Source organism: Chiloscyllium plagiosum, chromosome 18 (assembly GCF_004010195.1).
Source record: "Chiloscyllium plagiosum isolate BGI_BamShark_2017 chromosome 18, ASM401019v2, whole genome shotgun sequence".
NCBI classification, from domain to species: Eukaryota; Metazoa; Chordata; class Chondrichthyes; order Orectolobiformes; family Hemiscylliidae; genus Chiloscyllium; species Chiloscyllium plagiosum.
This window is the reverse complement of record NC_057727.1, coordinates 33271252-33285839: the sequence shown is the minus strand read 5'-3', so window position 1 is coordinate 33285839 and position 14588 is coordinate 33271252. Positions and strand designations below refer to the sequence as shown.

The following is a 14588-nucleotide window of genomic DNA, read 5'->3' as shown; positions in this document are numbered from 1 at the left end:
CCAACAAGTCCACACCGACCCGCCGAAGCGCAATCCACCCAGACCCATTCCCCTACATTTACCCCTGCACCTAACACTACAGGCAATTTAGCATGGCCAATTCACCTGACCTGCACATTTTTGGACTGTGGGAGGAAACCGGAGCAAACCCACGCAGACACGGGGAGAATGTGCAAACTCCACACAGTCGCCTGAGGCAGGAATTGAACCCGGGTCTCTGGCGCTGTGAGGCAACAGTGCTAACCACTGTGCCACCGTGCCGCCCACTACTTCATCCAGTTCTGTTTGCCCAATTATAGAAAGGATATTATTAAGACGGACAGAGTTCCGAAGAGATTTACCAGGATGTTTTCGGGTATGGAAGTTTTGACAAAGAAAAACTGGATAAGCTAGGAGTTTTTTCACTGGAGCATAGCAGGTTGAGAGGCAACCTTACAGAAGTTTTGTAAAATAATGAGTGTTTAGATAGGTTCTTGGTAGTTAATCTTTCTGTGGAATGGGAGATCCCAAGACTAGTGGGCACATTTTAGAAGCTGAGAGGTGAGAGATTTAAAAAAGACAGGAGGGCAAATTTTTTTATACAGAGGGTGGTTCGCATGTGGAATGAACTTTCTGAGGAAGTGGTGGATATGGGTACAATTGTAATGTTTAAAAGACATTTGGATAAATACATGAATTGGAAAGATTTGGAGGGATATGGACCACAAGCAGGCAGAGGGATATGGACCACAAGCAGGCAGATGGGACTAGCTTAGTTTGGGATTATGTTTGGCTTGGACTGGTTGGATTGAAGGGTCTGTTTGTGTGCTGTATGGCTCTATGACTGCCCTTACACCCCTTATATTCTTCAAGAAACTCATGGAAACAAACACTTTGGTCCAAGGAGTCCATGCCAACCATAATCACAATCTAAATTTGTCTCACCTGTCTGTGCTTGGCCCATATCCCTCCAAACATTTCCTACTCATGTACCTATCTCAACATCTTTTAAACGTTTTAACTGTAGCCACATCCATCATGGCTTCTGGAAGCTCATTCTACACATGAACTACCCCGTGTAAGAAATTTGCCTCTCAGTCCTGTACAACCACAACATAACCTCCCAATTCCTATATTCTAAGGTCTGAGCAATGAAGGCAAGCATGCTAAATGTCTTCTTAACCACCCTACCTGTATATGATGCAAACCTCACAGAATTACGTACCTGAATACTAGGTCTCTCGGTTTTACACTACACAAGACCCTATATTTAATTGTATAAGTCTTACCTTTGTTTGTTTTACCAAAATGCAATACGGCTCATTTATCCAAAGTAAACGCCATATGCCACTCTTGAGCCCATTGACCCAATTGATCAAGATCTCTCTGTAATCTTAAAAAACCCTTTTCACTGTCCACTATACCATCAATCTTGGTGTCATCGGCAAACTTACTAACCATGCTTTCTATGTTCTCATCCAAATCATTTATGTAAATGACAAACAAAACTGTACTTGTCAAAACTCTTTGGATTACCCTTCACACTATTTACCAAAGCTATCTCATATCCTCTCTTTGCCTTTCTGATCTCCCTCTTAAGAATACCCTTATATTGTTGGAAAGATTCATTTGAACCCAGTTGTTTAGATCCATTATATGATTCTTGTTTAATCTTGACTAGCACCTCAATATCTTTATTCATCCATTGTTTTCTAATCCTATCAGCCTTACTGTTTACTCTAATAGGAACATTATGACTCTGAACTCTCATCATTTCACATTTACAAGTCTCTCATTTGCCAGTCATCCCCTTATCTTCAAGCAGTCTATTCTTATCAACTCTTGAAAGTTCCTGTCTCATACCATCAAAATTTGCCTGACTTCAACTTTTATACCTATCATTTTCCATAGTTATATTGAAACTAAAAGAATTATGATCACTGGTCCCAAAGTGCTCACCGACGAACACTTTAGTCACTTAACCTGCCATTTTTTTCCTCGAGAAGGTTAGCTTTTGCTTCTTCTCTAGTAGGTACATCTACATACTGAAATAAAATTTTCTTGAATATATTTAATAAATTCCACACTATCCGCGCCCTTAACATTATGGCCCACACTATGTTTGAAAGTTAAAATCCCCTACTATTACAATTCTATTATTCTTACATATATCAGAGATCAATATACATATTTTCTCCTCAATTTCCCTCTATTAATTTAAAGCACACAAATAATTACCAATAAAAAAAGAACAAGGAAACAAAATTTAGAGTACAGGGAAAGCTAGCCAGACATATTAGGAAAAAACAGGTACAAGTTTTCTATACATATTTTAAGAAAAGAAAAAGTTAACAAAGTGAGCACAGGTCCAATGGAAAATGAGCCTGGAGAATTGATAAGGACAATAAGGAGTTGGCAGATGAATTGAACAGATATTTTTCATTGAGCTTCATTATACAGAACATCAAAAACATTCCAGAAGCATTGAGAAAATAGGAAATGAAAGATAGAGAAGAACGCAGAAATATTACGATCACCAAGAAGTGGCATTGAGCAAATTAATGGAGCTGCAGGCTACTACGTGCCCAGGTCTTGATGGACTTCATTCAATAATATTAAAGTGGCTAATGAGATAGCTGATGCATTGGTTTTCATTTATCAAAGTTGCAGATGGTCCAATTAGATAAGAAGATCATGAATATAAATAACTTTTATTCAAAAAAAGGAGATAGAAAGCTGGAAACTACAAGCCAGTTGGTATGATATTTTGTCATAAGGAAAATATTACAATATATTATTGACATTTTAGCAGGACACTTGGATAGATTAAAGGTAATCAGACATGAGAATTGGTGAAAGTATTACACTTAGCAATTATGATAGCTAACAGAATTTTATTATTTATCATGAAGTGGGCAATTAAGTAGGTAGATTATACTCAGTTATACAGGACATTGGTGAGACCACAACGAGAGTATTATGTATCGTATTAGTCACTTCATTTAAAGACGAATGTAAACATGTTGGAGACAGTTCAGAGATTAATGAGGAAAGGTTGGACAGGTTTGTACCTGCTAGAGTTTAGAAGAGTAAGAAGTGGCTTGATAGAAACAGAAAATCCTGAGGAGTCTTGACATCGTCGGCGTAGAGAGCAATGTTTCCTCATGAGGAAATCTTGGGAATCTAGAATTGGGCTCCCTGTTTAAAGATCAAGGTCTTTAAAATTTTATTCATTCATGGGCAGGCCAGCATTTATTATCTGCCCCTAGTTACCATTGAAAAGGTGATTGTGAGCTGTTTTCTTCAATTCCTACAGTCCACATGCTGTAGGTAGGCCCATAGTGCACTTAGAGAGGGAATTCAAGGATTTTGACCCCAGTGACAGTGAAGGAACAGTGATATATTTTCAACTCAAGACTGGGGAATGGCTTGAAGGGGAACATTCAGGTGGTGTCCTTGTCCTTCTGGATGGAAGGTGGTGTCTAAAAATCTGTGTGTATTCCTGCAGTGCATCTTATAGATAGTACACACAGTTGCGACTGAGTGCTGGTGGTGGAAGAAGTGGATGCTTGTAGATGAGGTGGCAATCAACTAGGCTGGTTTGTTTTGGGCAGTGTCAAGCTTCTTTAGTATTTTTGAAGATGCACTCACTAGACAAGTGGAAAGTACTCCATCGTATCCCTGACTCATGCCTTTCAAATGGACAGACATTTGGAGTCACTAAGTGAGTTACTTGCTACAGAACGCGAGTCTCTGATCGCTCTTGTAGCCACTGTATTTATATGGCCAGTCCAGTAGTGCTTTTGGTCAACAGCAAACCTCAGAATGGTGATGGGGAGGGATTCACAGATGGTAACACCACTGAATGTCAAGGGGTAGTGGTTAGATTGTCTCTTAGTGGAGATCATCTTTACTTGGCATTTGTGTGATATGAATGTTACTGGTCAGCCCAAGCCTGGATATTGTGCAGGTTTTGATGCATTTGAATACAGGCTGCTTTTTTAACTAAGGAGTTGTGAATGGTGCTGATCATTGTGCAATCAATCATTAATGAACATCCCCACTTCTGACCTTATGACAAAGGTAAGATTATTGATAAAACCGCTGAAAATTGTAGAGCCTATTGACACTACCCTGAGGAACTCCTACAGAGATGTCTTAGAGCTGAGATGACTGATTCCAAATCAATCTTCCTATGTGCCAGGTGTGACTCCAACCAGTGGAGAGTTTGCCTCTGGTTCCCACTGCTTCTGGTTTTGCTAGAGTTCCTTCTTGCCACACATGGTTAAATGCAGCCTTGATGTCAAGGGCTGTCATTTCATATCACCTGTGGACTTCAGCTCTTTTATCCATGTTTGAACCAGGGATGTAATGAGGTAAGGACTGAGTGGTCCTCGCAGAATCTAAACTGTGCTTCTAAGTGAGCAGGTTGTTGCTAAACAGGGGCTGCTTGACAGCACTGTGATGACACCTTCTGTCACTTTACTGTTGATCAAGAATAGACTGATGGGGCTGTAATTGGCTTGGTTGGATTTGTTCTGCTTTTTGTGTACAGAACATCCATAGGGAATATTCCACATTGTTGGCTGGATACCAGTATTGTAGCTGTACTGGAACAGCTTAGCTATTGGTGTGGCAAGTTCTGGATTTCAGGTCTTGTATTATTGCTGGAATGTTCGTATGGACTGTACCCTTTGCAGTATTCAATCCTTTCAGCAGTCTCTTGATATTTTATGAAGTCAATTAAACTGAATGAACACTGGTATCTGTGATACTGAGGGCCTCAGGAGGTGGCAAGATGGATCATCAACTCGGCTCCTCTGGCTGAAGACTATCGCAAATGCTTCAGCCTTATCTTTTGCACTCATGTGCTGGAACCCTCCCATCACTGAGGATGGGGAAAATTTGTAGATTCTCTTCTTTCAGATCATTGTTCAATTGATCTCTCACCCTGTCTTAAAACACATTTCCCATTCATGATAACCCATACCACTTTATGCACAGTACCAAGTCCTTGGCTCCACACACCCTTCTTGTTAACTTATGTTCCTCTCCCCATCCCGATAAAACCCCAAATCTCCTTTGCAACCCAAAGCTTTCCACTCCTCCCCATGGCCCATTCTGGCTGCCATGCCACCTATACCCCTCTCTCCCAACTCCATAACTCCACATACCAACTTATGCCCCTCACTCATCCCCATAACTCTTCTATACCCTATGCTAATTTTCTATAAGTTCAAGCCACTTGTGTGCCACTCAACACACTTTGCCCTTCGTCACTAACTCACCTAGCATCTACTGTGGGCAAAACATGCTGACTTGAACAAGTTGTGCCAACTGATGATATTATAAAAAAAATCTTATTGATAACATATCATTCAAAAGAATTCTTTCAACTGATCTCTTATAAAAACATTTCTCTTCTATAAACACTTGGAGTTGGCCATCAAAATGCTTACTTAACAGGCACCCCATTATGAAAATTATATGTTGGGAAATCAGTCCTATAATGGATTATGTAAACAAGCAACTGAAATACCTAGCACTGATTGTTTTCAACCCTTACACTTTTGTTTCAAAAAGTAGTTATTTGACAGTTTGTTAGTTCCAATGGATTTGAATACTTTTTGGGATAATGCAAGTATTCCTTTCACAATCCCAAAGGGTAACCGAAACCTGTGCTGATGAACTTTAAACATTTTTTTGGAATAATGCATGTATTCCTTTAACAATTCGAAATGGGGCGCATACCAGTTATTTTAGAGTTCAAATCTTGAACGACAGGCACATAAATTTTACTTTGTGAATATGAGGGATTTTAATGATTAGCATGTCTGTATTTCTGGAGCCATGACGCCTTAAAAACCAATCTGAGAAAGAGAATTGCTGACTGAATGTATTGGGAAGGTTTTAACAGATGGCCAAACAGTAAACACTGAAGAACTTTCATTTCAGTTAGAGTCAGGGAGTAATTTTTTTATATATGGGGGAAAAACCCATAGTGTAGGAAGCTTTTGTTTTCAGTTTGCAAAATCCCAGTTGAAGTTGGATGTAAAAACAATTCCTTCTGAAGTAAGGTGATAATTCAGAAGTTATGAAACAAGTTGCCTCAGCATAAGGATTATAATTTGCAAGTTTCAGACCCAAAGTGTGTGGTTAGAACTATGAAGGTTATATCTGAAGCTGAAAAGGTTTAAACTCAGTTGTATGAATATGCAAAGAAGAGGAAATTAAAAGACAAAGTTAATTTAATCCAATAGATGGGATTAGAGAAGTGCTTTTTCTCTAGTCTTTAAGTACTGTACAGTGATGGTGTTGAGGCATATGAGATTGTATTTTTAATTGTGATTCAAAATCTTTCAAATTGCGTTATATGCAAATAGCTGGATTTATTCTATTTTATCTTTTCATTTGCATAGTAAATTCCTGTTGTACTGTTAAAACCAGGCGTATAACATTGCTTGCTTGTGTTTCTGTGAAAGATCAACATGTTAAATAAACAAGAGTGAAATATCATCTATAAAACCAGATTTCAGCCTGGGATCTCAGCACACTAAGCCTGCCCCTGAACTCACCCCATGCAATCCCACCTCTGACTTAGAAATCTATCACAGTTTCTCCAGTGCCATTGGTCAAAATCCTGAAACATCATTCCTAACAGCATTGTGATGTATTGACCCCAAATGGATTTCAGGGGTTCAAGGCAGCAGTCCACTGCCACCTTCTCAAGGCAATTATCAAGAGTAATAAATGTTGGCCCAGCTGAGCAAAACCGATATTCCCTGAACTAATTAAAACAATGCCAAATCATACCCAAAGAATGTCCTACCCAGCAATCTAAATGAACTTACAAAGCTTAGACTTGCTCTGTTTTAGCAGGTCTAATGTGAACATGCAAAGTTCTGTGCAAGAGATGCACAAATCCCACTTGAGGGGAGCTAATGTTTTAGATTACAAACTGTTTCATGAAATGCCCACCTCTAAAACCTAGACCGAATCCATTCCGCTCTTCACGAAATGGGAACTACCGTGATTTCCAGCCATTTTGTCATCCTGGAAAGACTCTCTATTGTGACAGTAATTTAGGTCAGTATAATCGTGCGCTCCTGCTTCTAAACTTACTACATAGGGAGCGGGGACACTGTTTCAAGATTAATAACAGCAATGTAAGCAATATAGTCAAATCAAATAAAGTGTCAAATTAAAATCAAATACAAGCTAATTTCATCCGATCCATCACTGATAGCTTCTTCTGATCCATTTGGATGACATCACATATTTTTAAATAAAAATTTCTCATTCAAATATTGTATGTTCTCCAAGGATATATATGGTTCCTGTTTATTTTTCTAAAATGTTACTGGTTGAAGGTCCGTAAGTAAAACCATTTAATAAACTGTTACCAATGTACTATTTAGGAAACAGCAACAGAAGCACATAAAAATGTTTTTACAAACTTAGCATAATACTTAAACTGCTTTATTCAAGAACACTATATCATTGATAAAACATTCCAATACTGGATTGACTTTTAATAGATGTTTTGTTTTATGGTGACAGAAATTATAAAAATAGAGTGACTGCTGTATCCGTGGAATCAGCTTCCAGGGTTTGAGTTTTCCGCGATTTGCCGCAGCCCGAAAATACTATATAGAATATTCCAGAACAAGGAACTGGAGGCTGCCAGGAAGGTAAATTTCCCATTTAAATGAATGGGTTTGCTACTATCTGCGGTTTTGGGCATCTGCAGTAGGTCTTAGAACATACCCCCGCAGATATGGTGGGGGGGGGGGGGGGGGGGGGGGTTGGAGACGGTTTGAACTACTGTACTGATACACTTCTGATACAAAAAAGCTGTCTCAGCAGAGTCAAAATCTATCCCATAACTTTCTTTTCCAGTGCTTACCACAGAATTGCAGATTATAAGTCTTCTAATTAATCCCCTCCTCTTAAATAAATACTTTACAAAATAAAAGTATCAAGGCGATCAAACATTCATTTCTTCATCCTATCGCTTGAACACATTTTCATTGGAGGTATTTAAAAAAAAAATCTTCAGTAGTTACTCGTCACATTAATTGGATTGCATTGTTCAAGTCATCACAATCAAGATGGCTGCTGTGTGTTTTTAAACATACTTGAACAAAATCCCACACCTTCAAATGTAAGGAATGCGAATGCATGGTTTCAGCATGGTACAAGAATGGTATTTTGGAAGTAGCAATTGATAAAAGTTAGTTATATTGTAAACAGTGGCAATCAAGATGCATTATAACTCAAAATTTTTAAGCAATGCAAAAAGATTTTTTATTTGAAACGAATGAAGGAAGTGAAGGCATTTTAATTAAAATAAATTATTGCTTTTCTGCAGAATATTTGCAAACAGCACAAATAAACAAAAGCATATTAATTTAGATATCATCACAGTACATAAAGTTGTTCCCATCAGTGGTCTGTTTTAACTTCAACCAGATGACAACGGTATCTTTGAACATGGTGTGAAACAGAATCTCACTGTATTATCTATCAATTGTCCAACATTTTATTCTTTTCAAACAGGATTTTCACTGGGCCAGATTATCTAATAAAACTAATTGATTTTTAAAACTTATAAAAATTCTAAATCTAAAGGTTTCTTAATAAAAAACACTTTGCTGCTCTAAACTATTTCAATGATGTCATTTTTCCATAATTAAAAGAAACGCATACGTAATTAATAATCTCCAAAGAAAATCAAAATAGATATCAACAAGAATAAACCAATGCCATGTGAGAATTGGATCTTTGTGCAATTCGACAAATCATATAATCCTCTTGAAAGCATAAATGTAACAGCTAGACTTGAAAATTTATATGCACAGTACGAGCAAAACAATACTCATTGATATGCTTAAATATATCATTAACAGCCAAATAGTTATAGGATGATCATGCATTAAAAAAGGTTATAAAAGGAAATGGTTAAACAAATGAACTGCACAGTAGAAGTCCATATATAGTCAGAAAGCAAGCAGCCTTCTATCACTGGTTGAGCTTTAACTGGCCAGAAATAATCACAGGTGGCTTTCCTCCAATCTCCAATGACAATTATAAAACACATTGTACATCCGCAAATAATAATACTGTTCATTTGTACTAGTAGGGCTGTTTCAGTCTGAGAAAGTGTTTAGTTGTATTCCAATGAAGGAAACATTTCACCTAATATCTTCATATTCTGTTGCAGTCAAGGTCTTTTCGAAAAATCATGTTTATAATTCAGATTATAAACATTTTTGAAAATCAAATATTGTCCTGAACAGAAAACAAAGTTGTGTCTGATGATGCAATAAATGAATTAAACTTCACAATATGACAACTCTTATTCTGAACACTAAGTGTTGGAGTGTTGGAACTGGAACTAAAAGCAGGTGAAGATGCAGAACAGTTTGAATACACATTAATTATTGCCTTTTGCACATACAATTCTATAGGGAAGTGGTATGAAATGAGTTTTGGATCTATTTACTGGTGTATCAAATATGCATAATGGTGTAAGGAGGACAATAGGATAACCTTCAATTGATATCAATGTTCAGAATTTTTTTTGAGAGAGAACACATTAATTAATTCCTAAAATTAAAATCTTTATCCATGAATAAAACTTAATCATTGAAAATGTAAACTTCTGCTGTGTGAACATTACTCATTAAGATGATTTATCTATAGAAACGCTAAAGGCTAACTTAAAGGAAACAACGTAAAACTATGTTCCATTAAGAAAATGAAGTGATAATTTATCAGTGATAACTACTAAAGTATTCAAGACAAAGAGCCACTTCTAGAATGTTTTACATTCCAGTTAAGACTAACATAAAATACATTAGAAAAATGGAAAACAAAAAATTACCTTTTAATAATGAAACTTTAGTTAAAGATTCATTCAACTCCTGTTCATCCATTTGGTAATCTGTTTTTAATTTAAAAATAGGAGTTTAAGCTTATGCAGTAACTGAGACGGTACATCATTTCTTACATACTATCAGAACCTCCTGAAAGAACCATATGTCACAGTAAAACCATGTGTGATCTAATGAGTGGTTAAGATATATAGCAACATTAATAACTACACTTGCCCCTGTCGAAAGCATGCACAGCAACAAATTTTAAGCAACATGCAAAGTTCTGAAAACTATGTATTGTTAATTTTGAATACATATTTGGCAATGACCTATGTAATGCTTTGACAGCTTTATTAAGTTTATAGATTTAGAAAGAACAACAACAGAAGGAAATTGTTTGACAAAACTAAAATTTGTTGCAGTTTGAGTTTGTATTTAATAACTGAAACGTTTTAGAATTGAATATGCATTATGCAAAGCCATCATACAAATGCATATTTCCATAATTTTACAGAATATAAAGAGTCTGATGTTTAAGGAACTGTAAATAATTAGTGACACTTTCTGTACAGAAAGGGATTACTGCCAAATCTTACCAACAATCCAAATAAGCAAACATTTAAAAGCAAGTGGAACCTAACTGAAAGACATGCCCTGTCCAAATTTAACTATGTTAGTTATTGACCTATTTTCTAACGCAAGTAAGCTAAATAAATTCCAATTTCACTGAAGTGAAAAGAAGCATAGTAAAACTTCAGCAATAATGGAAACAATAGAGATACTTCATTTTAATTTTGGTGTACATATATGCGCACAATGTAAGGTTCTTTCTAAATCTATTTGATAGAATTCTATTTTAAAAATCATCAGAATATGACACAATACAATTTAACAAACATGCACATTAGAAATTTAAATTATAATAAATTTAAATTAAAAAAATATGCAGCAGTCTTTAGCAGCAAAGGTACCTTTGCAGTTTCATTGAATAATCCTATTAAATTACCTGTAGTGTCTTCACTGCTCCTGTCCTTACTTGGGCTAAGTGTGTCAGACATATCAGATTCCTTTGCTTCCAGTTGATTTTCTGAGGAGACAGAAGAGCCCACTATATACATGGGGGTGCACAATAACTTCACTGTTTAACACCACATCATTAGTTTTTCTTTCAAAGTTGACAATTGGTAGCAAATTTAAATATACAGAATTAAACTATCCATTTCCTAAAATATTTAAAACAACAGATAGAATTTCTCATTAAAATAACTATATTTAAAAATAATGCACATGGGAACTCCCAAATGTTCTCAAAGGTTTGGCAGCTTCTATTATATTCCACAAATGGTCATGTAATCAAGCTGAAGCTTCAACTCAGGACACAGCTGCCTGGCTAAAATAGTTCATGCTTTTTTAGGAGGGGATAAGGTCATTTCCTTACTAATCGGTGAATTCTTCAAAGTTAGCTGTGCTTACCAGTGTTTTCATATTTGGCCATCGAAGAGAGACAATGCATTATAAATTGTTTTATTATTTCTTGAATGTTGTTGTAATTTTAAATTAGGTCTCAATTTCTTAAAATTCTTTGCATAGCTTTTCATAAGCATCATACATTTTATAAATCATAATTTACACAAAAACTAACACTGAATCTCTGGGTTGATTTTTGTTGCCTTTCTTTCAGCACATGCAATATGAATAGAAAGCTTTACAGATGAGTGGTGCAACAATTAAAGCATTGTTTAAAAAGCTTTCAACATCTGTCTTCAACTCTTTCAATCCCTATTCGCATATGTTTATCCATTTCTTCTTTACTACATTAATTATGAATTTACCATGTTTTGATCTTATAGTTCTAGACTAAACATAACCCTTTCTGTAAACAAACACATGCTACTGTCCACTTTCACAACTGGACTTGTTATGATTTAAGTGCTGCTTCAAAAACTGATCATTTGAACAAAGCAACTAATTCAATCATTTGATTTTTTAAAACATAAAATAGAACTGAGATAACTTGGGGTGACTTATAATCCACTATATAACTCCTGAATCAATGTTGTCCAGAAGAATTTCAAAGTTTTGCAAAATTATAATGATCAGGTTGCCATTTTGATACAAATACAAAAGATATGCAATATTAATAAAACAAAGCACATGTTTGAAAATAGTATTTAAAACATCAGCAATCATGACTCACTGAAACAGATGGATTACAAAACCCTATTGAAGCTGTACTCCTTATTCTGATACAATGCAAGACTGCTGTACATACTCTCAAAGGGTGGTGATAATCTGTTAACTGAAGTATTCTGTTTCTAACACCGAGCTCATATAAATAGAACTTTTTCAAGAGTAAACTGTTTTTCCTTTGGACATGAAGAGGGGAAGGAATCAACAATCTCAACTCTTGGCTTCTGCGCTGACTCCTGCCTTATATATGCCCTGTCATTTTGGACCAAAGGATTTGGGCATTTAATAAATCTTTGGATCATAATCAACCTTCTGTAATCTCTTCCTTTAGAATTGATCTATATTGATTTAAATTGCTTGTTTCAACAAATTTATTAGGATGAAATCTAAACACTTTTTGGTGCTGTTGCACTATCACTTAAGCACCTCAATTAATTTGCAAACCTACTAGCTAAAATGTTAATACCCTATGTCACTAGATTCCTCAAGAAACTTTCAAGAGCAATTGGACCATTATCCTTCTGAATACCACGAAAGCCCCACAGATCTAAGTGCATTGTCACTAAATGGCATTTAAATGGAAGGAGGACAGGGAAGACAACAAATGGCAAACCATATTTTTGTTAAATTGAGTAAATGATTTCCAGGTTGCTACCATCCTGACAACAAAACTGAAACCATAAGCAGAAATACAAAGGTAAAATACTGCAAATGCTAAAAATTGGAAACAAGAACAGAAAAAGCTGGAAATATTCAGGTCAGGTGACATCTATGGAAAAAGAAGCAGAGCTAACAGGTCTGCTTGATGACTCTATCAGATTGTTTTCAACAGATGCTGCTTGACCTGCTGAGCATTTCCAGCATTTTTGGTTTTATTTCTGATAAACATAATCACGTAGTGACTGATACAGTCAGTTCTGGTATAACATGGTAGTTCTGTTCTCGTGCAATCCCGTGTTATAAGAAAATCGTGTAATAGCAACATCATCTAAACTAATGGGGCCGAATCACATTATAATCAATACATGCTTTAGAAACAGTGTCCCCAATTCATCAATCGTGTTAACGCAACACGTGTTATAGCAGAACGACCTGTATAGGAATTTTGTCTAACAGCAACATGATCGAGTCTTTTTTACTCAATTAGGGATAGATGATAAATGGCAGTCTAGTGAGTGACACTCACCTGAAGGTCACAGTTAGAAAACAATTTGGCATTTTATGCTTCTAAAAACATCAGTATCAATACACATGTCTTTAGCCTATAAGTTATGCTAAGAGCATACTGGACTAGATTGGCCTAAATAAGCATTTACTGGCATATTAATAACTATAAAATTAAATTCATATATGGAACAGGTTTCTTATTGAGTTCACAGAATAAACTGCCAGTTTAGATTACCCGTATTTTCAATCAGATTTCTCCAGTCTCGCAGTAATTAGGTGGCCCAATTCAAATCATGAACAATATCTTGTGGTTTGCTATTCCTCCGAAACATCTCCAACCCCTTGTTGCTGACCTACTAAACTGAGCCTGTATAAACTATAGCTCATCCACAACTACATCACCACCTTTTGTTGCAAATTTACAGCTCAGTGCTGATACCAGAATTTCTTACATTAAAGATAATAATAAACTTAAGCTGCATAGATGAAAGAGAAGTCATTTTGGAGAAAAATACTTCATAGACAAACAATACATGATTTAATGAAAGAAACTCATTAAAATCTCATTTCCCTTTTGCTGTTATTAGGGTATGCGATCCTGGTGCTTTCCAAACAAACATTTCAATAATTCAGCCATGCAGTTTTTGCTTACATTAACCTCTATACTACCACTCAACTGTATGAGCATTCCCAAAGCAAAAGCTAGAGTGATTCCTAAAATGCTTCCCAAGTTTTACAGAGTATTTATAGCAACATTGCAAATAATTCAGTATTGTATGGCTCTCGAAGTGAACAGGGTCAAGTCACCACATTTCTATGACCTATTAGTTATGTGACGTACATTTTGTATAAGACTGACCTAAATGAGCACTTATTAGCAGAGATTAATGATTATAAAATTAAATTCACACATGGAATAGATTTCTTGTTGAGTGCACAGAATAACTTGCCAGTTTAAACTCTCTATATGGAGAAAGTGAGGTCTGCAGATGCTGGAGATCAGAGATGGAAATGTGTTGCTGGAAGGGCTAATGCCCGAAATGTCGATTCTCCTGTTCCCTAGATGCTGCCTGACCTGCTGCGTTTTTCCAGCAACACATTTCCATCTCTAAACTCTCTTTCTAGCTATTTTAACACTCAATCGTAATGACATATTTCCACAGAAAAGGATAGAAAGTAACAATGATATCACAATAATGTCAGTACATTTAAAGTTTACCCAGAATAGGACTGGTTCAGTAGATTTCTTAGTGCAGAAATTTCTCCTCATCTCAGTATAAATTTAGGAATGCAAGCAATAGTGCATTCAATCTGCTCTGAAATTGTTTTAAATTATGACTAATCTGTACTTCAACTTGTTTCAAGTGACAGAAA

General features: G+C 36.0%; 1 protein-coding gene across 38 annotated transcripts in view; it reads right to left on the bottom strand.

The window, feature by feature from the left end:
- slmapa (sarcolemma associated protein a) overlaps nt 1-14588 on the bottom strand; it is a 256792-nt gene that overhangs the window by 60183 nt on the left and 182021 nt on the right. For 19 of the 38 annotated variants that reach the window (XM_043708132.1, XM_043708140.1, XM_043708133.1 and 16 more), the window contains 2 exons: nt 10864-10944; nt 9866-9925 (listed from right to left, as the gene is read on the bottom strand). In XM_043708132.1, the coding sequence (XP_043564067.1) occupies nt 9866-9925; nt 10864-10944 (141 nt within the window). The other 19 variants (XM_043708126.1, XM_043708125.1, XM_043708136.1 and 16 more) reach the window with 2 other exon arrangements.